General features: G+C 43.2%; 1 protein-coding gene and 1 long non-coding RNA gene across 3 annotated transcripts in view; both read left to right on the top strand.

The window, feature by feature from the left end:
* The window catches only part of LOC120956088 (uncharacterized transmembrane protein DDB_G0289901), a 350,743-nt gene that overhangs the window by 192,048 nt on the left and 131,618 nt on the right, over positions 1-27,077 (top strand). The window contains exon 4 of one of the 2 annotated variants that reach the window (XM_049606605.1): positions 5,575-5,676. In XM_049606605.1, the coding sequence (XP_049462562.1) occupies positions 5,575-5,676 (102 nt within the window). The remainder of the gene's footprint in view (positions 1-5,574; positions 5,677-27,077) is intronic. The other variant, XM_049606608.1, reaches the window with a different exon arrangement.
* Positions 22,807-23,737, top strand: LOC125906799 (uncharacterized). The gene is made up of 3 exons (XR_007452149.1): positions 22,807-23,099; positions 23,207-23,297; positions 23,363-23,737. It is a non-coding gene; the product is annotated as an uncharacterized LOC125906799 (long non-coding RNA).

Raw genomic sequence — 27,077 nt, forward strand, 5'->3', positions numbered from 1 at the left:
TATTTACGGGGGTAAGCATCGTGATGGACGACGAGCCTGTTCAAGGGCAGAGGGTTGGGCTCTCCGCTTGCAACCATATGATTTTGAGATTAAATACATTCCTGGGTCAACAAATATATCAGACACATTGTCTCGTCTAGTATCTGAGCCAGGTAAACCATTTGAGGAAAATGCGGAACATTTTCTCTTTGCAATAAATCCAGGAGACTTGGCCATCACAATGGACGAAATAAAAAAGGAGACTGTCAATGACGAAACACTTACGGCTGGAATTGAAGCATTAAAGTCAAAACAATGGTCCCCGGAGTTATTTAGATACCAGGCATTTGAAAAGGAGCTTTAGGTAATTGATGGCGTTGTAGTGAGAGAAGATCGCATAGTACTACCATTGAAGTTGCGAAAGAGAGCATTAACCATTGCGCATCGGGGACATCCTGGAATTGTTGCGATGCGAAGGAACTTAAGAGAAAAGATTTGGTGGCCATGTATGGACCGAGATGTGACAGAAGCAGTCCAAGAGTGTGTTGGCTGCACGGCCGTTAGAAAGGAACATCCTCCGGAGCCGATGATACGTAAAGAGATGCCTGATCGTGCATGGCAAGAAATTGGCATTGACTTTTTCCCTGCCAAAGAATGTGCCACATTTCTTGTCATAGTTGACTATTACAGTCGGTTTATAAAAGTAATAGAAATGAAAAATACGAACGTAACCAAAACAATCGAATCTCTGGAAATGGTTTTCCGCGAACAGACTTATCCCGAATCTATTCGCTCTGACAATGGCCCACCATTTGCGAGCGAGGAGTTTGCCGACTACTGTAAGAGCAAAAACATGAAACACATACGCACTATCCCCTATTGGCCCCAAATGAATGGTTTGGTTGAGAGGCAAAACCAGGGGATTTTAAGAGTTTTGCGGATTGCAAAGGCCACTGAAACTGATTGGCGGAAAGCTGTGGAGGATTATGTGTATATGTACAATACTACACCGCATTCCGTCACTGAGAAAGCACCGTTGGAACTATTAACCGGGCGTCCGGTCAAAGATCTCCTACCATCTCTGAGAACAGATCCACATTGGCACCGCGATGAAGAAGTGAGAGATAAAGATGCAATCAAAAAGATGCAAGGGAAACACTACGCAGACGTTCGCAGACACGCTAAACCATCAAATATTAACGTAGGGGATTCCGTTATGTTACGTAATTTTGAAACTGGGAAACTTGAACCTAAGTTCAAACTCCAAAAATTTACTGTGGTAGAAAAGAAGGGAAACGATACCATCGTTGCTAATGAATAAGGTGTACGGTATCGAAGTTCAATAACACATCTACGGAAATTCCCATCCCAATTTGAAAATGATATTCCGCCATCAAAAATTCCCAGACCTCAACAAAATAACCCAGAAAAGCCATTGACATCCGACAAACCAAAACCCCTAGCACCAAAGCGAGAACAAAAATTTAATCATGTTTTGAAGCATCCAGTAAAGCGACTAGTAAGAAATAAGAAGTTACCTCTCAGATATCGGCAGGAATAATTATATGTGTGTTTCAATTTCAAACACGGCCTTAGCAGTAATAATTAGAATACAACGGAAGAGAAAAATCTTCATTTTTTTTTGCAAAGAACTCAAATAAAATTTAAATGAATTAATGGCATATCCTTTGCCATGTCTAGTTTTTTTTCTTCTTTCTTCCTTTCTCTATTTTTTTTGTGGAGAAGAAGAAGGATGTAGAGTTCGCTAGGTTTCACACCGGTAGAGTTTGATTGGTGTGACGCGTCTTCGAGCGTATTGGACGCCCACCGTGACAATAAGATAAACCTTGGTCGGTGGTTGTCAAAAAGTAACTAGATTGACAACGCCAAGGATGGGAAATTTAAGGGGACGCCACTCGAATGCCGGAAAGTAACAAAGGTGGAGTGATTTGGAAATATAGAGAACCCAACATGCAGCATCAGTGAATTTGTTTGCATTCAGAGATGCGCTGGAGTAAGTCTCCGGGTATAGAAGAGCAGCGCCGATGGAATGGAGAGTTGCATAAGCAACAGCTAATAAAAGCCTCCGTGATTCCCGTGGTGCAAGATTATCTGAAAATTGCCATTATTAGGGAACGATGTATCTTGGCGATGATGACAGCAGTTGATTGTAGCGATGACGGCAAGGATGCGCGAAGGTGCGACCAAGTTGAAAAGCGAAATTAACACTAGATTATCGAAAGTTGGAACGGTTGCACTTTATTCCAATATCGCGAAGATGTTTATGGATGCAATGGTATTCACGAAAAAGAAAACTTATTTGATGAATAGCGTGAACAAATATAACGTTACGACGTTAGACAAAAACATGCATAACGTTAGACAAAAACACGAAGCTGTATATGAATGCGACTATTACGTCAAACGTCAATGTCAAATGTCAATGTATTTATGTTAAGCCAGGGTAGATTTTTTATTGCCAGCCTAGTAATTCTGCGTTGAATCGACTCAATTCTATTAGACCATAAATCAGTGCAAGGGTCCTAAGTTACTGAGTTGAACTCAAGAATAGAGCGAACAAATGATGTTTAGATAGCTTTAAAGCATAATGGGTCACTGAAGTTTTAAGGTTCCTGATGATAAATACTAACGTACGATTGGCCTTATCGATTAGTGACTGATAATGGTCATGAAAGTTGAGCTAATAGTCCAGTACCGTTCCAAGGCCCCGGATTACATAAATACGAACTAGCTGATGGCCATCAAGATAGTAGGCGTAATCTATTGGCTTTATGACGGTTAAAACTAAAATAGCGTTATTATTTATCAACACATAAAGACAATTGATTTGACAAAAACCAATCGGAGAAAGCTGTCAACGAATTTTATAAACTATTACAGTCACTTGAGCTACTAATAACACTATAAATTTTAATATCGTCGGCATACATGAGCAAAGATTGGTTAGGAATGGCTAAAGGTAAGTCGTTAATAAAAAAAATAATAAGGGTCCAAGATTACTGCCCTGAGGTACACCGGATGAGCTAGTGAGTGTTTCCGAGAACGCATTGTCATGTTTTACTCTATAGTTTCTTTGGTATAAATATGATTCAAGCCATGTTAAAACAAGAATAGAGATGCCAAGACGCTTGGACAGTTTGGACAGTAGTACTGTGTGGTTAACATAATCAAACGCCGCCCTTCAATCTGTATAGATGGCATCTATTTGTAACCCAGAGTCAAGAACATTAAAACATTCAGAGACAAACTGGACAAGATTAGTCGAAACCGATTGCTTGGGGACAAAACCGTGTTGATGTACAGAAATGACAACCCTTGCATGCTGATAATGATGCCTCATGCACAATCGTTTTTAGAACCTTAGCGCCAGCACATAGTACCTCGATAATTTTTAATGTCACTTTTTGACATTTTTTTATGAATGGGCGTCATAAAAGAAAATTTGAAAGCTTTTGGAAATCTACATTGACGTATTGATTTTTTAATAGCACCATAAGTGGTACATACAATACTTTTGCAAATTGTTTATAATGTATGATGGTATACCATCACGTCCAGTACAAAAGGAAGGCTTCAATAGCAGTTAATGTCATATCAGGAGTAATATTATTGTTTCGCCGTGCGAATTCCATAATATAGTGGAGTACATTGGAAAGCACAGATTCCTCAACCGTATGATTGCTGTGCGATGTATAGTGTTTCTTTAAACTTAGCTGGAAAAAGATGACAGATATCGTTAGAATTACAAGCTGTTTGAGATCCAAAGCACATATTGGGAGGAATAGACAATTGTTTTCTCTTAGCGCTTGCATATCCCCAGAATGCCCTAGTATCGGTGCGTAGTTTCTTCTGCATGTAGTCAGTGTATTGAGAATAGAGTACGTAATTCAAGCGTCTGTATTGATTTGCTACCTCATGAAAGTAAGTATTATCCTAAGAAAGTTCTGCGTTTTTTTAACGACGATAAGCTCTAGCTTTAGACGATTTTAAATTATTGAATGCTGGGTTGGTCCACACAGGATACGCTACCTGAATGAATTTGCTTTATTGGGCAATGAAGACATTAGTCACTTTAGACATGAACATATTCGTGGCATAATTCGATGACAATAGAAAAGTTACAAAAATACCAATATATGCTCTCAAATGTCGTGCATAACATATCATAGTTTACTTTAGCAATGTTTAGTGTATAAAAAGATTTCCGCGTAGTATAGGCTGCGCAAAGCGATTGAAAACTTCTCAGCCTCTCGTTTAATGTAGCTAGAAAACAAGAACCAATAATGGGATCCTTTCCGTTTTAAGTTGGTAGGCTGAAATTTCAGCCTGTCAGCTGTTTGCATTATATAGCAGTTTTTGAGCAGCTATCTAAGTGGGTATATAATACAGGTGGGCTTATCCAATGATGTATGAATTTAGAAGGCTGATTTTTATCGCTTTTGTTTCTGAATGAAGAGTGTTTCGTGTATTCGTCAAGCCTCCAGAAAGCTTGTTTGAACAGGGTATGTTTTCGAGCAGGTCTTCTTCTTCTTCTTTGGCTCAACAACCGTTGTCGGTCAAGGCCTGCCTGTACCACTAGTGGGCTTTGGCTTTCAGTGACTAATTGATTTCCCCCCATAGCAGAATAGTCAATCCTACGTATGGCGGCTCGGTCTATTTGGGGATCGAACCCATGACGGGCATGTTGTTTATGTCGTGCGCTATGGAGGGAAAAAAAACACGGACGACGGCTGATAGCGATTGGCCGTCTGACGCACCAACACATCGATACCTGTAACAGCGCGCTCAGGCGAGGGGTTTGAGGCGGAGTCAGGGACGGGTAGATCGACGAACTGCTTGACAAATTTGCCGTTGGAGGGAAAAAGAAGGCATGATAAAATTCTCCGAACGCCTTGATTTCTTCCGTCGCTTTACAAGGCGGGGAATGTCATTCGAGTAAAATAATAAGCCTGATTGACACAATCGTTGATAAACAGTAGGAAAAGTAGGGTACTAAGTACGCCTTACGGCCAAGCTACACGTACCGGACGACATCGGACGATGCCATAAAACGTAGGACCCCAGACAAGAGATTCGCGTCGGGCCGGGCCGTGTCGGATCACAGCAGGCCGATTTTGTATGAGATTTGACAGTTGGCGTTAACGGATTTATAGCATCGTCCGATGTCGTCCGGTACGTGTAGCTTGGCCGTTAGGCTACTTTAAAAGAGGCGATAAAAGGCTCGGAAAAACTTTTTTCGACTCAGACCTTATACGATCTTCCTTAAAGGTAAGACTTAAGCCAGAACAGAAGGGGATAACCAATTGCGATTTTCTATCGTTTTGAAAGTCTAGCCTATTCATGCAGTCAAAAGCTGCTTCTATTATGTTATGTTGATTTTATTGCTACTTAACTAATTAATGATGTTGCTTTTGAATAAACAACTTCAATGCTACCACATTTATAAAGTTCACCACTTACCTATTTTTAGAATATTATTTTCGCCATCAATTGAGTGTTCCTTTTTTTTTCTACTAAACTTACATTCTACTTACATTATAAAATAAAAATAATTGTATGAATCTTATTTCATAGGACAACAGCAGCAGTTCCACTTTGCCTTTGGACAAAGACCATTTCACTTCCCGACTGATCCGTTGTCTAGCTTTAGGATGCCGCCACTAGGTAATTGTCAGAGTAAGTGTATAACAGGTGTTATTATGTGATTGAAATTTTGTACACACATTAAGGCGTCATACATCAATTACGTCACGGTTAAATTGCAAATATTCCATCCCAACTTCCCTAGTGTAACAAATTATCACGTTGAAAGCAATACTCCTCGAATACAACGGAACAGATTGAGCCCTCATCACCTCTAATCGCTTACTTTTTTTAACAAAATCAGATTTGTTTTTTTCTCCCTTTTTTCTTTATTGTAGTAAATTCATAATACATGAAATGAAAAAATAAATTATAATGCATTTTTCATAAATCAAAGTTGTCCCATATAAAGAGTAATGAAATTCAAAAACAAAAATTGGATAATCTGATCCTTAGTTCCGTTTGCACTTGTTCATGCATTACCATCTTCCTAGTCCTCTATATGTTTAAGCATATATCCATCTAGCCATCTTCTTCCATAAATCCATAAATTAGAATATCTTCCCAAAAATGTTTCTTTGTCTTTCGATATTGTATCATTGTCAAATTGATTATTCTATTTCGCACAATATGTGATACTTAAAATGTTCCACATCTCTTACTAGTTACGAACATCATCGATACTAGCTGGTATCGCAAAACAGTTGGTTTCAAATTAACAGTTGTTAAAAAATAACCAGAGTCGTGAAAAATTGATAGAATTTGGCAATGCGATCGCATTGAGTTCATTTGTTAATTTTAACGCCGGTCATATGCCGCCGTTAAACAAACGACTGTCAAGAGCATATGCGATACAAATTAACAGTCGTTTAATTATACTGCTCGATTTTTCCCCCGTGTTTGCCTATATGCGATATCGAGCAGTCGTTAACTGTTTTGACAATCGTTTATTGTAACAGGAATGAACAACAAATGAACTCGGTTAAACCAAAATGAACTTTAAACGACTGTTAAAAAGAGTTCATTTATTCGCGATGCCGGCTACTGTTTGCAGGAGCTTCGGGTTCCTTTTCAATGTATTCATAAAATTAAAACCAATGATCAACTCTGACTAAAACATGGCTAACAGCATTAAGGGTGATGGCAGCGCTCATCCCACTAGATTGTATCGTATTATATCGTTTATCTTTTATCGTTTAAAGCTATTGCTTAAAATTTTATATGCAATTTGATAGATAACGTCGGACTTGCAATTTCGTCATACGACGAAATCAATTTTATTTTATTTAGTCAAATCGTCGTATCCGATTTTAAATCTTAAATTTGTATGATGTTCTTACATAACATACATAATAACACTATATTTTGTTCAACTATTAAAACTATACAAATATTTGCAACATGAACCGAAATAGCATTTGACAGTTTAACGACCAAACGTTTCACGGGTGGCGGTAGGTTAATTGACCGTTTCCATATGTTTTAACACAAATTCGGAAGGGCCCACGAATAATTATAACGCAGATCCCGCAGCGCAAATTCGAGCAGTCTCCTGCGCAGGAAATGGGACAAAATCTACAATCGCCCACTGCGCAAAGCGACAGAAGAAATCAAGGCGTTCGGAGAATTTTATCATGCCTTCTTTTTCCCTCCAACGGCAAATTTGTCAAGCAGTTCGTCGATCTACCCGTCCCTGACTCCGCCTCATACCCCTCGCCTGAGCGCGCTGTTACAGGTATCGATGTGTTGGTGCGTCAGACGGCCAATACGTAGACGGCCGCTATCAGCCGTCGTCCGTGTTTTTTCCGCGATGCGGCGATGAAGTTGCATTTTCACAAATCAAACCCAAAAAGCGCAATGAATTCTAACGCTGCAATGTAAAAATGACTACAGAATCGCTAGCTCACGTTGGATGGTTTGCTGTGCAACGCGCTGAACCCTAATGCGCATTAACATGTTCAGCCCGGCGCTGATTTTCATCAACATTCCGTTCTGCCGGCATCTAAAACCCTAGCTGATTTTCAAACCCAAGGTCCCTGGGGCCTGTCATCGAACTGAACTTGTATTACTTTAGTAACAATAAATTTATTTCCGTTAATTTTCAACAACGGCGATTCGAACTTAATGCGCACGCTTAAAAATTTGTCCGGCCTCTCTCGTGTTTGCTATCTAACTGCTTGCTGCTAATTGCGCCAAACTCGACCTTCTTTGACCCTTTCGCTAAGGTTTGCGACCTTAGCATGAAGCGCTAGTCATCTCGCTCTTATCACTGCCTAATCTCCTGATCGTACGCTAGCGCCAATCTGCGCTTGGTGGTGGAATCGCTCCGGTTAATCCGTTCGCTTCAACTCGCTGACAGGTGTTTGTTTACATCATACCGCGTGCCAAAACGTGTCAACAACGTGTTAAAAATAAAGCATAACTTTGTTACCATAAGCTTTTGCTTTCGTTTGGTGTAGATTACACAGATATGCTGAGCTGTCTGCGCATGGGTGTGAGTGTGCGTGTGTGTGCAAAACTGTCGCCGAATGTATGCTCTTCCCGAATGTTATGATCCATCGGTCAAGGAAAGGAAGGTGTGCATGACAGAGGCAGGTTAGGGGCAATCGAGGGTCCTAGGTGGAAAGACGAGTTGAGGCCCCTGTAAATGGTAACTGATGATCGGAAGGAGGGGGTACTGGCATACAGCTGTTGGGAGATTGAACAGTATACTTAAATTGCCGGCAGAGAGGAAGGTGGCCATGGGAACCCTACGATTATCAGTCATAGGCCTTAATATTATTGCCGGCATGAGAGGGAGGGGGGGCAAATAGTTCTCCAGCCACGGGGCAAAACGACCATCTTTCCGGGGGCCCTTGTCGCTAATACTCTGTCCACTTGTAGACATACGGCATACTATAGACTAGAGATTTTCGGTGACCACCAAGACCGCCTACCGTTAGATCCGCCGCTGGTTCATGACGGTGTTTTCCCCCTGCCTGAAGCGTATGCATCGGGCAGGAGATAGTGTTACAGTATGCAAGTTGCCCGCTGGATAGGAGCGGTACCGCGGCACCGCCATCATTCCTCGCATCTGTGTGCCCGTCGTGGGTTCTAACCGCGTATGAACCTCCGCCGTAGCAAGGGCTGATTATCAGGCTACGTGGTATTCAAGTCCTGAAAAGGCCTGCACGATCGCGTAGGCGGTAATGACAACAATAATAATAATAATAATAATAATAATAATAATAATAAGAAGAAGAAGAAGAACTTAGCATAGCAGTCGACACACGGGGAAGGTTTTTGTCTTGACTTTGTTGCTGCCGGGTCTACCGCTGTGGCGCGACAAATGCACGAAATGCACTCGACCAAAGGACATGAACCTACCGAGACGAATCCATTCCAAGGCAGTGCCGGTCGCAAGGCGTCATGATACCGACTCAAAGCCAACAAGCCGCCAGATTCTGGACGGACAGGTGCAGCACGAAATGCGCACCTTAATAAACAAATCCAGAATTCTCTTTTGTATGGATTCAATTCAAAATGTTATTTCCACTTGAGCCCGCTAGCTGAATTGGATAGAAATGTGCTACATATCACATGCACGTTTGCTTCGATCGTGTGTCTTTTTAATACTAGTGTTGGGTCATACGATTCATTTCACGACCCGATCCGAAGTCGGGTGCGAGCCAGCCGGAATCGATTCCGACCCGTGGGTGCAGCGGGTGCGCTAGATCGGAGTCGGAATCAAATCCGACCCGCTGGTGCAACGAGTTCGGATCAACCCGAAAGATCAGTAGGTGCGAGAAAGCATAAGCGACTCCGACTCGTTGGTGCAGCGAGTTCGGGCCGGGTCGAGTCAAGGTAGGTTCAATACCCGGCGGACTCCGGATCGCTTACGGATGGCTCCGACCCGATAGGTTCGGGTCGACCCGCGTTCACTATTTAATACCCCCAACCAGAGGCGGATTTATCCATCTCGGGGCCCTAAGCGGGGGATAGAATTGGGGCCCCTAGTTTCCTTAAAAGTCCTGAAAATTATATCGCATTTTTTTGAATATCTTGTTGAGAATACCAAATATGTCATCCTGATTTCGTTAGAGATTAATTTTCTTCTGTCGTTTTTTATGGCAGTTAGTTAATTATTTTAATAGCATCTATCTTTTACTTCATTGGCAAAACAACCGTTGTTGGTCAAGGCCTGCCTGTACCCACTAGTGAAGTGGGCTTGGCTTTCAATGACTTTTTGTTACCATAGCAATATAGTCAGTCCTACGTTTGGGGGCACAGTATATTCGGGACATGAACCCATGACGGGCATGTAGTTACGTCGTACGAGTTAACGGCTGTACCACCAGACCGGCCCAAATAGGATCTATAGTCTTCGTGTAATCAAGCTAACATATTTTGCATATTTTTAAGATGTACATCATCGTTGTTTCCGGTAGTGCAAAAATCAAAACTATATTCAAATACTACACAGCCAATTTTCTCATCTGGCTTCAGTAAAGTTTTTTACTGAAACGGTTCAGTAATAGAATATTTTACTGGTTTTCAGCATGAATGTCATATTTTTACGAACTTTCAGCAAAACAATTTACTGAATGCATTTCAGTAATACGCATTGTACTGAAAATCATTGAAATAAGTGTCAAATTAGTCGTTTTACTGAATATCAGTAAAACAAATTACTGAAAATGCAGCAATTGATTTTGTCAAATCGACCTGTCAGTCAGAACATCAAAACAAAACAATGCGGTACCCACTTGCTCGTGATGTACAAAAAGTTGATTTGGTAGGCGCTTACAGATACCCTGGTGAAATTTCAGGTGAGATTTCGACTTACGAGATTGATTTCAAATAATAGGCAGCTGTGCTGGTGTGTAAAATGTTTGCTACAATCCACTGTGCTCGCTGAAATTGCGTGGTGACATTGAGCGCTTACTGAACCATATACACTTGCGGCGGGAAAATACAGTATAAAAACTGTATAAAAGAACACAAAACATGTATGAACATGGATTGAGGAATTGGCAATCTCCAAGCATAAATAAAAACTCAATTTAAAAGAAATATTTCGTCATTTTTTAATCGCTACCAACTACTGAAAAATCAGTAATATGAGAATGGCTTCTCTGGGAATTCAGTAAACGAGCTGTCATTTTGGTGAGCACCGGACATTACTGAATGATTCAGTAAACATTATTTTTACTGAAAGGATTACTGAACCTTCAGTTAAAAAAATTTCAGTAAAATTTTGCTGAAGTTCAGTAAAAAAAGTTTTCTGTGTAGCTATACTAGTGTTACTAGTGTTTGGTGTAAAGAAGCATTTCATTCTCTGTAGTAGTTTTTCAACACAAGTACGCATTAGGTCGTTTTTCTAAGCTAAGAGTCTTGTATATTGAAATAAATCAATGAACAATAAAATAATAAACTGTAGTTAGTAAAACTCTAGACCTTCCGAATTTCAGTAGAGTTCTAGGCATATCTAGATAAAGGCATATCTGGAAAACCTGACAAAAGTATCTGAATTTTACTCATTTATACTTTTGTATTTTTAGAGCAGAGTTTGCAATACATTTGTTTGCTCATTCATTTACATGAGCAGTGAAAGCCACTATACAAAGGTTGTGTGATTTCCTGTTTCACAGATACATAAAATATGTGCCTGAAATCCAAGCGTCCGACAATGATTATCCTGCACTTGCGTATTTGTAGTCTTTTCGTCCTTGCAATCGAGACCGTCTAGGAAGTTCTTAAAACATATAAATTAGTCATCCCAGGAGCATCTTTATGACTTATTATCAGGAGAGGATTTATTGTTTTTACTATGAAAGAGTGCAAAAGTATGTAAAATTTGTTTTGGCCTTCAAAAATTATCTCCAAAGTTCATATCAACTTTTAATTGCTATAAACGTTATCAACACATTCCACACACTTACTTGTAAGAATGAACTACTTTGAGAATGATTTAGTTTTCCGTTCATTTGTGCAATAAAAACAAAAAATCAATCGCTCATAAAAGTGATTTAACATGTGGAGGTTTAGCTCAGGGCCCCCTTTAGGCCGGGGCCCCCCGCGGCCGCTCAGTCCGCTTATAGGAAAATCCGCCACTGCCCCCAACAGCAGAGCTGGTCGCAGAGATGGTGGTGCCAATCCAATGGTTGTGTTGTCTCTTAAGTAGCGAGGTCAAAAATACATGGACTTTGTAGCCGCAGTGGATGAAAATGTACGCATCAGAATCAAATAGTTGTGGGGTTTCCGCACGCACACACACACGCACACGCACGCACGCAAGCACGCACACATACATGTATGCGCGCATGCGAGCACGCACCCACGAACGCGTGCATGCGAACGCGCGAACGCCAGCACACACCCACGAAAGCGCGCACGCGAGAACGCACCCCCGAAGTTGCGCACGCGAGCACGCACCCTCCACAACCCCCCCCCCCCACCCCTCCTTCACCGTATGATCGATTACGGCAACCTTATCGGAAGAAAGGCTGGTTCAGCTATCTTGTAGCGCATCCTCATTCAAAGACTCGGGCGGGGTGGGGGATTGCGACATGATAGAGTGAACGGTCACTTTCCCCGCACTGTGTGTGTGTGTGTGTGTGTGTGTGTGTGTGTGTGTGTGTGTGTGTGTGTGTGTGTGTGTGTGTGTGTGTGTGTGTGTGTGTGTGTGCGAGTTTGCGCGCGCGTGTTTGTGTGTGAGTTTGCGCGCGCGTGTTTGTGTGTTTGTGTGTGTGCGTGCGTTTGGAAACCCCAAAACTATTTTATTCTGATGCGTACATTTTCATCCGCTGCGGCAACAAAATACCACGCATTTTCGATCTCGCTACCTGAGAGACAACACAACCATTGGCATTGGCATCTTTGCGATCGGCTCTGCTGTTGGGGGTATTAAAAAGACACACGATCAAAGCAAACGTGCGTGTGATATGTTGCACATTTATTTCTAATTCAGCTAGCGGACGCAAGTGGAAACAACATTTTGAATTGAATCCATACAAAAGAGGATTCTGGATTTGTTTATTACGGTGCGCGTATGGTGCTGCACCTGTCCGTCCAGAATCTGGTGGCTTGTTGGTTTGGAGTAGTTATCATGACGCCGATTGACCGGCAATGCCTTGGAATGGGTTCGGATCGGTAGGTTCATGTTTTGGTCGAGTGCATTCCGTGCATTTGTCGCGTCACAGCGGTAGCCCGGCAGCAACAAAGTCAAGACAAACACTTACCCGGGTGTGCACTGCTATGTTAAGTTCTTTTTATTATTATTATTATTTTTATTATTATTGGCGTAATAGCCAACGCGATCATGCCGGCCTTTTCAAGACTTGAGTACCACGTAGTCGGAGCCGGTGACTAACCCCTTGCTACGGCGAACGGTTCATACGCGATTAGAACCCACGACGGGCATGCAGATGTGCGGAATGATGGCGGTGCCACGGGCCTGCTCCTATCCAGTGTGCAACTTGCATACTGCCACACTGTCTCCTGCCCGGTGCATAAGCTGCAGGCAGGGGGAAGGATGCATCTCCACGATAAAAAAAACACCGTCATGAACCAGCGGTGGATCTAACGGTAGGCGGACTAGGCGGTCACCGATGATCTCTAGTCTTTGATATGCCGTATGTCTACAAGTATTAGCGACAAAGGCCCCCGGAAAGATGATCGTAAGGATCCCATGACCATCCCCCTCCCTCCCCGCTGGCAATTTAAGTATACTGTTCAATCTTCCAACAGCTGTGTGCCAGTACCCCCTCCTCCCGGTCATCAGTTACCATTGACAGGAGCCTCAATTCGTCTTTCCGCCTTTCATGAACACCTTGCTTTCTTTGACCGATGGATCACAACATTCTGGAAGAAAACACATTTGGCGAAAGTGTTGCACACACACGCACGCTCACACCCACGCGCAGATGGCTCAGCATATCTGTGTAAGCTACAGCAGCTGTGTCAAACTCATTTCATCAGAGGGCCGCAAGTACAAATTTTCAGTGATTCGCGGGCCGCAAAGTTGGGAATGGAAAATTTACCCCAATATTTATGTAAAATACTTTTTTACATTTTTATTGTTAAACAAATTGACTTTTTGTGTACTCCTCGCTTCTTATCTGGAATCGTTTGTTATGTACAAATTCGCGATGTTATTTTTATATGTGCTATTTTTTACATGAGAATATTTTTGTAATGTACTTTCAACGTTATTATTAAAATAGGACATTTTAAATTACTCGCGTTCTCTTACGGCAGTTCTGCTAGAAAATATCTGTTAAACACACTTTTTCACGGAGAAGTCTAGCAGCCTGTAGTGAATCTTTTTCAAGCAATCAGAGCTATCCATCACTGGATGAATAACAAAAATATTTGCTTGCAATGTTTTGACAGATCAAGAGAAAAATTGTAATAACACGTGTTTAAACATTATTTTTTGCTAATTTCCAAGTTCCAAGTGTTCTGGTGATATATTCATTTCTTATAACAAGAACCCGTATTTTACGAATAACTTTTTTTTAAATCACGATAATTTTATCTGACGAAGAGTCGTGGTGTGTGATCCCATACAGATCCGCAAATCTGTTTTTGACACTTGAAGGGACATGATTCGCGAATTGAGGAATTGAGGACTGTGTGAGCTAATCTATTAATAAGCTTTGTATTGCAAGGCTTCGGCATTTCGATTATTTTTATCCTTAATCTAAATCCTTTAGGCTTAAGCGTAATCATATCATTTTGGTTTTGATTTTTGGGGAGGTTTAAAATTACATTAATTCGTCTTGCAGAATGTTGGGTACAAATAATTCCAACTTGGCTACAATCATTTTTATTAACATTTATGGTGGCATGATTATGACAAAAAACAGAAGTGGCTCCAATCGAATATCAATGATGTAACATTCTAAGGTTGGAAAAATCGAAGCCGAATGAATCCTTTACTCGGCAGTCGTGGGCATGGAGATTGTCAAATTCGGTGGGACAACCGATGACTCCAACGGTTCCGAATGGCTCTAAACGGCTCTATAGGCTTCGGACCGTAGCCGATTGAGCCGGTCTCGTAGTACAGTCGTCAACTCGTACGACCCCCAAATAGACCGCGCCGCCATACGTAGGACTGACTATCCTGCTATGGGGGGAATCAATTAGTCACTGGAAGTCAAGCCCACAAGTGGGTACAGGCAGGCCTTGACCGACATCGGTTGTTGAGCCAAAGAAAAGAAGAAGATAGGCTTCGGACGGCACCGAACGGAAATGTTGGTTTGATTTTGGCCGGATTCGGAGTAGGAATAGCTAAAATCGGAAATGGTTTTGAGCCGTGGATGCGATTCCGACAATCCATCACTAGTTGTTGCGAAGTTTCCTAGTGTGTGTATCAAGTTATATTCATTCCTTTTTCGTTTGTAGACAGTTGACGCAAATCTATTTTTCCATACAGAATGCGCAATCGAATGTGCACAAAATTATGCTAATATTCAGAATTTAATCGAAACATAATACGAGTGAGCTTGCATTCGATTCAATGAATCTTAAGGGTCTCGATTGATATGTACGTTAGTGTAAAATAAGTTTATGAGATGTAATGGGTACATTCATGTTAGTTTCCATATACCAACAAAAGGATTGTTCTTCTCTGGAAAATTTAATACACTTTGACAAATAGTAATAACAGATTTAGGGCTTTTAGCAATTCTCAAAATACTCTCGCGGGCCGCATTCAGAATCGGGCCGCCAGTTTGATATACCTGAGCAACAGCATACGAAAGCAAAAGGTTAAGGTAACAAAGTTATGCTTAATGCTTAACAGGTTCAGCACGATGACATGCCCCAGGGACTGCAAGTGAGCTTTCCAGTATGCCGGTTTTACAATCAGCTTGCGTTCTTGATGCTGGTGGAACGGAAAGTTGATGAAAATCAGCGCCGGGCTGAACGTGTCAATGCGAATTAGGGTTCAGCGCGTTGCACAGCAAACCCTCCAGCGTAAACTAGCGATTCCTTAGTCATTTTTAGATTGCAGCAATTGAACTTATTGCGCTTTTTTGGTTTGATTTGTGAAAATATAACTTCATCGCCGCAATGTTTGTTAACGGCATTTTTAGGCGCCACAACAGCTCGCGAGCATTGACCACACGCGAGAAAGAGATGGCGCTATGGAGGGAAAAAGCACGGCTGACGGCTGACAGCGATTGGCCGTCTGACGCACCTACACATCCAAACCTTCGACAGCGCGCCCAGGCGAGGGGTACAGTATCGGACAGAATGATAGGACCCTAGTGTTTTCAACGCAGCATGCACCCGTTTTGACAGGTTTATGTGTGGTTTGTGTGTTTGTGTTTGTGTGTGTGTGTGTGTGTGTGTGTGTGTGTGTGTGTGTGTGTGTGTGTGTGTGTGTGTGTGTGTGTGTGTGTGTGTGTGTGTGTGTGTGTGTGTGTGTGTGTGTGTGTGTGTGTGTGTGTGTGTGTGTGTGTGTGTGTGTGTGTGTGTGTGTGTGTGTGTGTGTGTGTGTGTGTGTGTGTGTGTGTGTGTGTGTGTGTGTGTGTGTGTGTGTGTGTGTGTGTGTGTGTGTGTGTGTGTGTGTGTGTGTGTGTGTGTGTGTGTGTGTGTGTGTGTGTGTGTGTGTGTGTGGGGGGGTGGGTGTGGGTGTGTCTGAGTGTGTGTGTGTGTCTGAGTGTGTGTGTTTTTTTTTACAAGGAGGGTGAATCTTCGAAAGACTCCCGTTGTCGCACGGGTGTTGAAATAGGATTTTTACCTAGTAAACCCCCTCCTTGGGCCATCTACCCTTCCTCATGGGTTCACCTTTCGGTATGCTTCTTGGGGAAGGGCTATGCATTAGCATTACATCTCGCTATTGCAACATGGACCACATTCGCGAGACAGAATGACAGTCCTGGAGACACTCGTAATACCACACAAAAGCACAGAAAGTACGGATTCACTTGAGTTACAGGCTCACTTCAATTCGTGCACAGATACACTACACTGAACACTTTCACAATACGTAGTTAGTTAAACGTATATTTGTACTTTGATTTCCTATACAGTTGATTTTCCAAGTTTTACAAGATGCAGCACGTATGCTTTACAGGGTATTTTTCTTATTCGTCCTATTTTGGTGCTTCACTTTCTTGCTGTATTTTGATACACTGTAGAAACTTGTTCTATTAATAGAACTGAGAGTTTTACCTTAACCTAATTATCCTATCTTAACCTAATCTACCCTAAACCTAAAAGAAAAATTCAAATAGAGGCGATTTCACGTACTGCCCTGTGTGTAGAATCTCTGCATTTTTCAATTAGTTTTGTCGTTTGCTGTTGTATGTAGCTATCGAGTGGAGTTACTTCGCATATGTCATAAAGATCTGAATTCCTAGTGTATCGATCGCAATTTGCTATCATTCTTAGCATTTTGTTCAGCATTACCTGTATTTTTTGGCGATGTACCCTGGCACATGTTCCCCAAACCTGGCAACCATAGAGTACCGCTGGTTGAATGATTTGTTTAAAGACAGCTAGTTTATTCACAAAGGAAAGTCTGGACCTGCGCGATATCAGTGGGTAGGAACTTTCACAATACGCACAACACTATTTACGAACGCCCAAGTCGTTTATCCGCTTTTCCATAAGGCCAGCAGCTTCATCAGTATTGATCGCATGCCGTTTGCTATGACTTCCCATGTTTCAGCATTCTTTAACATCACCTTGGTCAGGTTTGTTCCGTTGATTGTTGTTCCGCACTTCACGGTGATTTCATGACGTTCCTCAGCAAAACGAGGGCAATGAAACAGCACGTGTTCTGCTGACTCCACGATGCTCACACACGCTGGGCAGTCTGGCGAGCTTGCGTGACGGTACTTGTGAAGGTAACTCCGGAAACACCCATGGCCGGAGAGGAACTGAGTTATGTAGAAGTTCACTTCGCCGTGTTTTCTGCTCGTCCATGCAGCGATGTTCGGGATCAGTGCATGTGTCGTACGCCCCTTTGTTGAACAATCCCATTCAGACTGCCACTTTCTCATAGAGAGCTGTTTTGCTGAGGATCTGGATAATCCCGCGTTTGAAACTCCGGAGAAACTGCAACACTCAGAATCCTCTGCTAATATGAGGCAGATGGGAACCATGCTTGCGATAACACAAACTGCCGCGTGCGATATTGTTTTGTAGGCACAAACAACTCTCATAGCTAGCAATCGGTGCACTCTGTTCACCAACTGTCGGTTTTCCTTTTGCACCAGAACATGTGCCCAGATCGCAGCGTTATAACGCAACCGTGAGATGGCCACGTCAGCTAGAAGTCGCCTGCAGCTACTCTTGGGCCCTCCAATGTTCGGCATTATTTGTATCAACGAGTTTGCTGCCTTAAAGACGTTGTTACAGGCATACTCGACATGCTTCCGGAAACTTAAGCGGTCATCGATGATCACACCAAGATATTTTAGGTGACGTATCGACTCAATACGTTCATCACCGACCTGGATGCTACCTGACTGCACTGTCTTGTGGCTACTTATGATGAGGAATTCCGTCTTTTTATGGGCGATTTCTAGCCTCATTTGCTGCATCCACGACTCGATTCTGCTTACGGAGTCGGATGTTAGGAGTTCAATCTCTTCTATTGACTCACCAAGGACAGTAAGAGCAATATCATCAGCAAAACCTATCACTTCAGCTCCTGGAGTAAGCCTTAGGGTCAAAACTCCGTTGTACATAACATTCCAGAGAGTTGGACCCAAAATAGAACCTTGAGGAACGCCAGCGGTGATGCTCATTTTTTTTTGTTAGTGTGTGTGTATGTGTGTGTCTGTGTGAGTGTGTGTAGTAGAAAGAGAGTGTGCTTTTTAATGTGTATTTGCAAGTGCGCGGGTTTGTGTCTGAAAAACGTAGCTTGCCATTATGTCATATTGCGTTGAAAGTATTCTTATAATGTGTGTTATCATGTGAAACAGCGCGCGTTTGCAGTTGGATAAAAGCTTAAGTTTGCATCGACAGCAGCGCTTGTCCCTCGGACGAAAACGCCGGTGTGCTGATTGATGAATGTGCATGTGCAGCGATGCAAAATGGACACGCGCACAATAGCAATGAACTCGGCATTCCCTCACAGGTGTTTCTCCAGTGCACGCCATTGAAAGGCCTGCGTGCATCTCTGTGTTGAACGTTGTGTGCGCATGGAAAACTTGGTGCGTACATTGAGCTGGTGCGCAGTTGTTCTTTTCAATGGGCGTTTTGTTTCATGAGCGCGGCAGTATTCTGTTCTCGATTTTGAAGGGAAGACGCTTACTCGCGTACCCGTTGATAGTTTTATCCATGCGATGTTTTCGCTGCTCGACAACGATGTAATTCATCGCGTATAGAAGTAGAACGCAGGCAGAGCACGGGATCAGCCGTGTCCAAGTTTTTAACCAGCGCGTTCTTGACGGTCCAAGCAAGCAATGTTAGTAACAATGGGTCGAGGTAAACATTGTACCGATTATCAGCGCCATATGATAAAGCGAATGGCGGCTGCTGGCATTCAGCGCAAATGGATCGAGTTCGTAATGGAACGATCGCGCACTTTTGTGGCATACGCGCTTCGGACTACCGAAACGTGCTTAGACAACCGAAACGCGCTTTGACAACCGAAACGCGCAAGTCAACCGGACGTCTTGAGAAGACCACGGCGAAAGAAGACCGTAAAATTGTTAATATATCAAAAACACACTGATCGCGAGGGCGGAGGTCCTGCTTATTTCATGAAAAACCTAACCCAAAACACAAAAAAACTACTAACAAAACTATCCAAAACGACCTACTTGGGAAACAAACACACACACCAATACACTTTCAAACACACACACACACACACACACACACACACACACACACACACTCACATGCACACACACACAAATACATATACACACATGCACACACACACACACACACACACACACAAACACAAACACACAAACCACACATAAACCTGTCCCAACGGGTGCATGCTGCGTTGAAAACACTAGGGTCCTATCATTCTGTCCGATACTGTACGCTGGATGACAACGTACAACACGATCTCGACCCCTACCACGAATGGACTTCACAAAACAAACTGGAATGGACGACGACGGATTGCACGATCTCGACCCCTGCTACGAAAAAAAAGGCCATTCGAGAAGGACTTGGATTGGATAATATCTGCACTGTCCGAGCACACCCGGAATAAGGTGTCCTTCCATAATTGCGAGAAGGAAATGTCTCGCAATCATTTGAATTGTATGATTATACCCTAACATTAAGCAATACGGCCGAAGCCGTTTTTTCTGAATAAAAACAAAAGAGGTGGTCGCGGAAACTGAGGCCTATTTTGAGACAAAACCGAAGGAGTACTTCTAAAATGGTATCAAAAAATTGGAAGGTCGTTATAATCGTTGTGTCGCTCTTGAAGGGAACTATGTTGAATAATAAAAACGAATTTTGACAAAAAAATGTGTTTTACTTTGTTAGACCGGGGACTTATCAGCCAACCTGTTAGAGTAGGTGGCTATCAGCAGGGAGCAACCGTGTTACGTCATTTAGGAAAATGAAAAATAGCAGCGGTCCAAGGTTACTCCCCTGGGGCACCCCCGAAGAAGGATCGATACGGCGCGACGTATGGGGTCCCATCTTCACGCAGTATGTGCGACCAGCAAGATAGAAAAGCATCCAGGCCAGCAGCTGTACAGGCAGGCCAAGCTTTTCGAGCTTTGCGAGCAGCAAGGCGTGCGGAACGCTATCGAAGGCTGCCTTGATGTCCGTGTAGACTGCGTCGATCTGCGAGCCGGCATCGATGGTCCTGTGGCATAGGCTAACGAACTTAACCAGGTTGGTGGTGGTTGAACGCTGAGGGACAAATCCATGTTGAGCTGCGCTAATGTAGTTCGAGGCAGCTGCGAGAAGAGGTTCGTACACCAGGAGCTCGAAGACCTTAGCGCAGGCACAAAGCGATGTAATGCCACGGTAATTACATGCATTAAATTTGCCCCCCTTTTTGTGCACTGGAACAAGCCACGAAGTTTTCCAGCAGGCAGGATAGATGCCCGAACGCAGCGAGTCGCGAAAAATCGAGGCCAGAATAGGCGCGATGGTGGTACCACAACGCTTAAGCGTGGAAGCCGGGATCCCGTCAGGCCCTGGAGCAAACAAAGGTTTCAGCCTGTCAATCGCTTTCGAGACTAAATACTCATCGATGATCAGCAAGTTTGGGGCCATAGCATCCACCGGTACGTTTGATAATGTGTCGGCTATCTGCCTCTCATCAGTCACCGCTGGAAGGAAGGTGGCGGCAAAGCGCGAGGCAAAAATATCACATACAGCAGACGGATTGTTGCCGTTGCGCCTGTTGTAACTGACGGAGCTAGGAAAACCAGAGGATTTCCGACGATTGTTTTCGAAGTTCCACAGTACATGTGAATTACCGCGGCAGCGCAAAACCGTACGCCGTACGTGCCCCAGGTAGCGGAACCTGTTACAGCGCCGATAAAGAGAGTGCGCAGTATTATAGTTGCGCAATGCATCGGGACACCTACGCATCAAATAATCGCGATACGCGGCAGCTTTAGCCGTTTTGAGCCTGCGCAGCGTTCTGTCACCCCAAGGGGGGCCTCGTTTAGGTCGTTTCACCGGCGTGCATTCATTCAGGGCTTGTGACATGAACCGCTCAAAATCTTTCACAGCGAGGTCAAGAGTGGCGTAACGGGAATTCGAAGACATTCGCGAACGAGGCGATCATCGGCAGGAGCCTGTTAAAGTCCGTCCGCGCGTAGTCAAGGCGTGGTGTTAGCGCAGGAACACCGTCAAACAGCAAAGCCGAAGGTAGGCTAGGATCGAGCCAGGTTTCCGTAAGCACTATTACATCGAAATTGGATTCCAACACTGACAGGCAAAACTCATCGACCTTCGTGCGCAGTCCCCCCACGTTTTGATAGTAAACAGAGGCAGTGGAACGGGCAGTGCGAAGCGCATTAGCAGCATGAACAAAACAGGAAGGTGTTTGTACAGACTTAACAGAGGTTCGCCTATTCGTGAAAAAAATCGGTCAAGTGTTTGAGCCTGTGATGTTGATGCGTGTGCAGGTGCGTGATAGACAGTGGTATGCGAGGCGTCGATCGGCGATCGATGACAACAGGTGTGCGTGTGAGAGAACGGTGTTTGATGGTGATTGGTGACGATGAGTGTCCATACTCTCGTTGACGGGATTGTACAAATTCACGTACACCAATACCGACAGGCCAGGTCGATGGGGCGAGTGCTGCGTCACGAAGGGCGGCCGGTACTCTCACTTTGAAAGAAAGCCAGTTTACGCTGTCAACACTGACTCCCTTCCTCAGCAAGCAGTATGCTAGGACGTCATCGGTGGCTAAACGGCGATTCACAGAAGCGACCACTTGCTCCACGGTGACGGCAGAGGACAAGCGAGATATTCGGATCCTTATTCTGTCTGTGGCCGGCTAGGGAAACGCTGCTCGAAGCGGTGACAATAGCGAATCGGTTCCCATGAGTTTATCCGGTAGCGTAGACGGGTGTGGGATGCCGACTGTAGTGTTAATGTACGCACTTGGCGATGACGCTGCATAAATGTTATTTTGACAAATTTTTACGTTTTTGTTGACATCGGGGGACATAGAATCCTCGATGATACGCCTCCGCTTTCTACCCGCAACGGGCCGAGGATCGGTATTGCAAAGCTGAGGTATGGGTGCATTTTGCAGTAGAGTAAATCCGCTGCGCACCTCGGCGATAATCGGTTCAATAAGCTTCCCCACAGCCGCAACAGTTGAGGTGAGAGCAGCTTGAAAACCGACCTGAGCCCCGATCTCTTTGACTGATCGGCAGCGCGCCCGCTTGGCAAAGAGTAACTCATTTTGATGCCTCTCGCTACCCCTGGCCCTAGTTTTGAAGGAATCATGCGACACACTCGCACTCCACTACCCCATCCCATGGAAAAACGCTCCCACCATCGAGGTGTTGACCAAAATTTCGCTGTGTGCATGAGACACACACTCGCACTCCTCCAGCCCTCCACAGCTGAACGCTCCTACCGTTGCGAATTTGCGAGAATTTTTGCTCTGAGCGTGAGACCCTGAAGCGCAAGAGATGACACTATGTGTAAAGACGATCATAATTCGATATGGTCAAAAAGCGTCGATTATCGTTTCATTTATCTGGTAATGATGTTTTCACTTAATCAAAATTTTAAACATTAACAACTAGGCTGATAACAATAATTGAAATGTAAATCAGAATAAAATCAATTCATTTGAAGTAAAATAAATTCCATTATACTCTATTTTGACCATATGATCAACACTTGTTCATAGTGCCATTTACTTTGTGTTCTTCACTCTCGCGCTGTGTTGTGATCGTTCGAAACTCATTGCCAGAACGAATGCAAATTTCATTTGGGAAGGATTGGTGCTGCAAGATGCAGCAAAAATCATTAAATGTTAATAGAAAAGTGGTTAAGTAAATCGTGAAAGATGTCAACGCAGGCGTAAATGCAGTATGTTTTGTTACATGATCTACGGGTAAGTGCATGCATAAGAAGAAGAATCTTCCAAATGATGTTTGTGTTTTAACAATCGTATTGCTTTTAATGTTTGTTTATTCTTCTATTATTTTCCATCACACCTAGCTATTTCATTGCCAAAGCTCCTGATAATGGATCAAAGCAGATGGATCGGGCATACAGAGTCGCCATTTAACATTAAATATCTTCTTGATCGGTAAGTTTTAAATAGTCCTAGTTATGTTCACCATACTAATGCTAGATATATCTTTCATTCCTCAGGCAAACGCATCAAACACCAAGTGTTTCTCTTCCAACAGCACGCGCCATCGGTGGAGCAAGCAGCCAACGATTTGATCGCCAGTACGCGCCATCAAGAATTGATATTTTGCCAAACAGTACTGTGAATAAAAAACTGCACACTTACTGTCCGAGTTTCCTGGAATTTTTTGATCGGTCTACGCTCGCGGGAATGGTGGGTTCGTTGAGGAGAAGGAAAGAAAGGGTGGGAGCGAGAATTAACCAAAAACGCGGCATTGAGAATGAGGGGAGGTGCGCTCAGCGCTCACGCTGGGACACTCACGATGCTTGAAATAAAATGTTAACAAGCATCGATTTCAAGCATGCATGTCGCGCGACATTTTGCCAAGCGGGCGGATTGTGAGTCAGGCATGTTGATATTTTGATAGACAAATTCATAGATTGCGTGACAAATAGAAAAATGGCAATTTTTAAAACGCTTTTCTCGTCATGTTAATTTTGACAATGCTTTTGGTGCAAATTGTGGGTGTTCTAAACAAATAATAATTTTTAAAATAATGTATTTTCAACTAAAAAGATGCATATTATTAAAACGCTTTGATTATTTTCAAAATACTATAATACATTTCAACAGTGAAATTTTCTTGGCATGGATTTCTGCTCATACGCGAGTGTAAAACTTCGAGGCGTTTACAAAACCTTTTTTGGTTCGATCAGACGATTGATCGTGTCCGTTGCCAACGCGCTGACAGTACCACCTTTTAAAGACGAGGAAAACAAGAACTTCTGACACTGACACACCGATCCTTTCTCTTTTAGATCTAAATAGCAAGTGTTTATTCATTTCTATAACCAGAGTTTTTATACTATAGGCTTTACGTTCTAACGTGGGAAGAATATTTTCCTTCCTTTTCACACATATGTTCGTGTCGCTAGCCTTTTCCTTTTTCGCCACGCCTACGCATTCTTCTGAGAGGTTTTCTGGTTCTGTTTTGAGTCAAGCGTTATCCTCAAGGAAATGTGATCCCTTTTTTTATTGCTTTCTCTGGTGAGAACAAATTGTTGCATTGATTGCAGGCGTTGTGGTTTTTTTTTCCTTTTTGGCGTAACTGTACCTAACCCTTGAATTCGGTGGTGCATGTCCCGGATGTATTGCATCATTGACCAATACTTGAACTTATTGCTATTTGAATTCATTATCTGGTTAATGTTATTAACGCATCTCCGTTTGAGTGATTTTTAGGTTTAACAATTTTACGGCCGTGAGAAAAATGGATGTAGAATTTTCCTACGCTTCTCGGAATTGGTCTAACTTGACACACGTGCATGCTGTAATCCTAAGTTAACTGTTATAGGTTCGAAATGAAATGAAGTAATTGACTGCTAAGAAATGCAAGTCAAAAAAACCAGATGGCCCTACTTGAAGGGTGTGTAGGATTGCGCCCCACACTAGATAGTTAAAACTCGCGACTCGAGTTTTCTAAGGGAGCAAAAATCAGCACAGTTACCATATTCACCGGAGAGCGCTAACAAGTGTCAAGCAAGAGCTACCCGCCAAGGACTCTATGCAAGATTTGCTAGCAAGGTGATATGAAGATGTAGAATTAAATTCAAGCTCCAAAATCTGTGCTGTTAACTGAATTCTGAATGTATTTCTTGGGGTACTTATTACAAGGTGCTGTGTTCCGTTAGCGATGTTTACATTTTTGGGTTTATACGCTGGCTTAAATTCCCCTCTTTCCGTGGACATACAAATGTTTCCTAATTGTTAGTCAATATCATCACCTTTTGACCCCATGATTTGCTAAATTAACCACGCAGATGGCGCTACTGTGAAGTTGGGAGTAATTGTATCATTGCCTCGAGATGGCGCTGCTATTGGGTTTATGCCTTAATTCACGTGCACAACAAATTGCCTACATTTTGGCGCATTTCAATCCCAAACAAAGGGTTTAGGATAACAATATGTTTGTCTCCTTGATGGTACGTCTGTTCTCGAGTACGTTTGAACAATCATATTTTAGTCTGTTTTATGGTTAGAAAGAAATATAATGGTTAGAAAGAAAAAAATATCAAGACAACATAATAATGCTCAAACAATTCCCGACCATTATTATGACTTCATATACGATGCTTCATTGTCGTCTCAGGAAAGTATCCTTAGCAATATGTTGTTCTTTTGATAGTTTGTTTGCGCCTCACATCACAAAGGTTAAGCAATGGTTTTAACAAGTAGTCTTAACTGTTGTGGGCAGCCGTGCGTGCCGACCCCTGGACTTGCCGTGGCAGTTGCGCTGCCACCGGTCAACGTCCAGGGGGACAACAGTGTGTACACGCACACTGTCGCACACACTAAACGTGCAAGGCTTAGTGTGTGCCGAGCGCCGAGCAGAGTGTGTACGAAGGCCGATCGAGCAGGAGCTCTCGGCAGGGGCGCTCGGTGCGGCTGGCGCGCGGCCTACGTTTTAACGTGTTTGTATTTCGTGTGTATTTATTATAATGTAATGTTTTAAGTGTATAAATAAAGAGCAAATAGCCCAGTTCACAACATTAACAGAGTTCTGTAGATGGGTTCTATCAGTCTTAAATGATCAGTCTTAGTCATAGTCTTGTTAGATCATACACGACATTCGACTGAAAAATGAAGACTTAATGTAAACTATGATAAGATGATAAGATTTCTACCTATTCTACTACTATTATCTACCTTCATTTCTACTATTATCTACCTTCGCTTACACTCACACTGATAGCACGTACTACATTTCGCTCCGCTTTATTTGCGTTTTGTGCACTTATTTTCGCAAATTCCGATCTGGTTCTATCATTGCACTGTGTTTTGATTATCAGTTGTGCAAGCCTCAATAAACTGTTCATATACTCAAGTGCTCAAAGCCTGTATAAGTGATATAAAGTGTAAACTCCTTGGCGCGGTGAGCCTGTTGAATCGTCATGGCTGATCACTGTTTGACCTGCGCCCGTGCTTCGTCATCCGAGGAACTTACTTACACTTGCGACGGCTTCTGCAAGCGATGGGCTCATCGTTCGTGTCTTGGTGTGAGTAGTGCCGCAGTCAAGGATCTCATCAAAGAAGATTCTCAAATTCTGTGGCTTTGCCACAATTGTTCGGAGAATCGCCGCAACGGACACTCAGTGATGATTGCTGAGCTAACGGCGGCACTCACCGATCTCAAATCTCAGCTGTCAGCTGAGTTCCAAACACGTATGGATGCTGCCGCGGAATCGCTAAAACGCACGATGCTATCCTCACTCGATCAACACACAGATACTCGTCCTGCTTCACACACTTCTACATTCACCATTCAACGCAAGACATCGACATCCAAAGCACCAGTTCTTTCGTCAACACCAGCCACCGAACTTAGCAACCCGGCAAAACGTCGTTTAATGGACCGTTCTCCGCCGTCCGTTGTCGCCACCTCTCCGCTTCTAAATGGCACCGCACCCATCGCCACTTCAGCTCATGCCACATTGCTCCTACCACCAGAAACGCCTAAATTCTGGTTGTACCTGTCGCGCTGCCGCCCGACAGCCACAATCTTAGAAGTGGAGACTTTCGTCAAGGAGAAAGCTCTTGTCGCTGCACATTGAAGTATCCCAATGCTCGTTAGAACTTTTATGGATTCAAATTAAACTGAACGGTCACTCACTCTTTGTTGGTGGTGTGTATTTACCTCCAAACCTCAGCTCGAATACTGACACGTTAGACTCATTC

This window comes from Anopheles coluzzii, chromosome X (assembly GCF_943734685.1).
Source record: "Anopheles coluzzii chromosome X, AcolN3, whole genome shotgun sequence".
Classification (NCBI taxonomy): Eukaryota; Metazoa; Arthropoda; class Insecta; order Diptera; family Culicidae; genus Anopheles; species Anopheles coluzzii.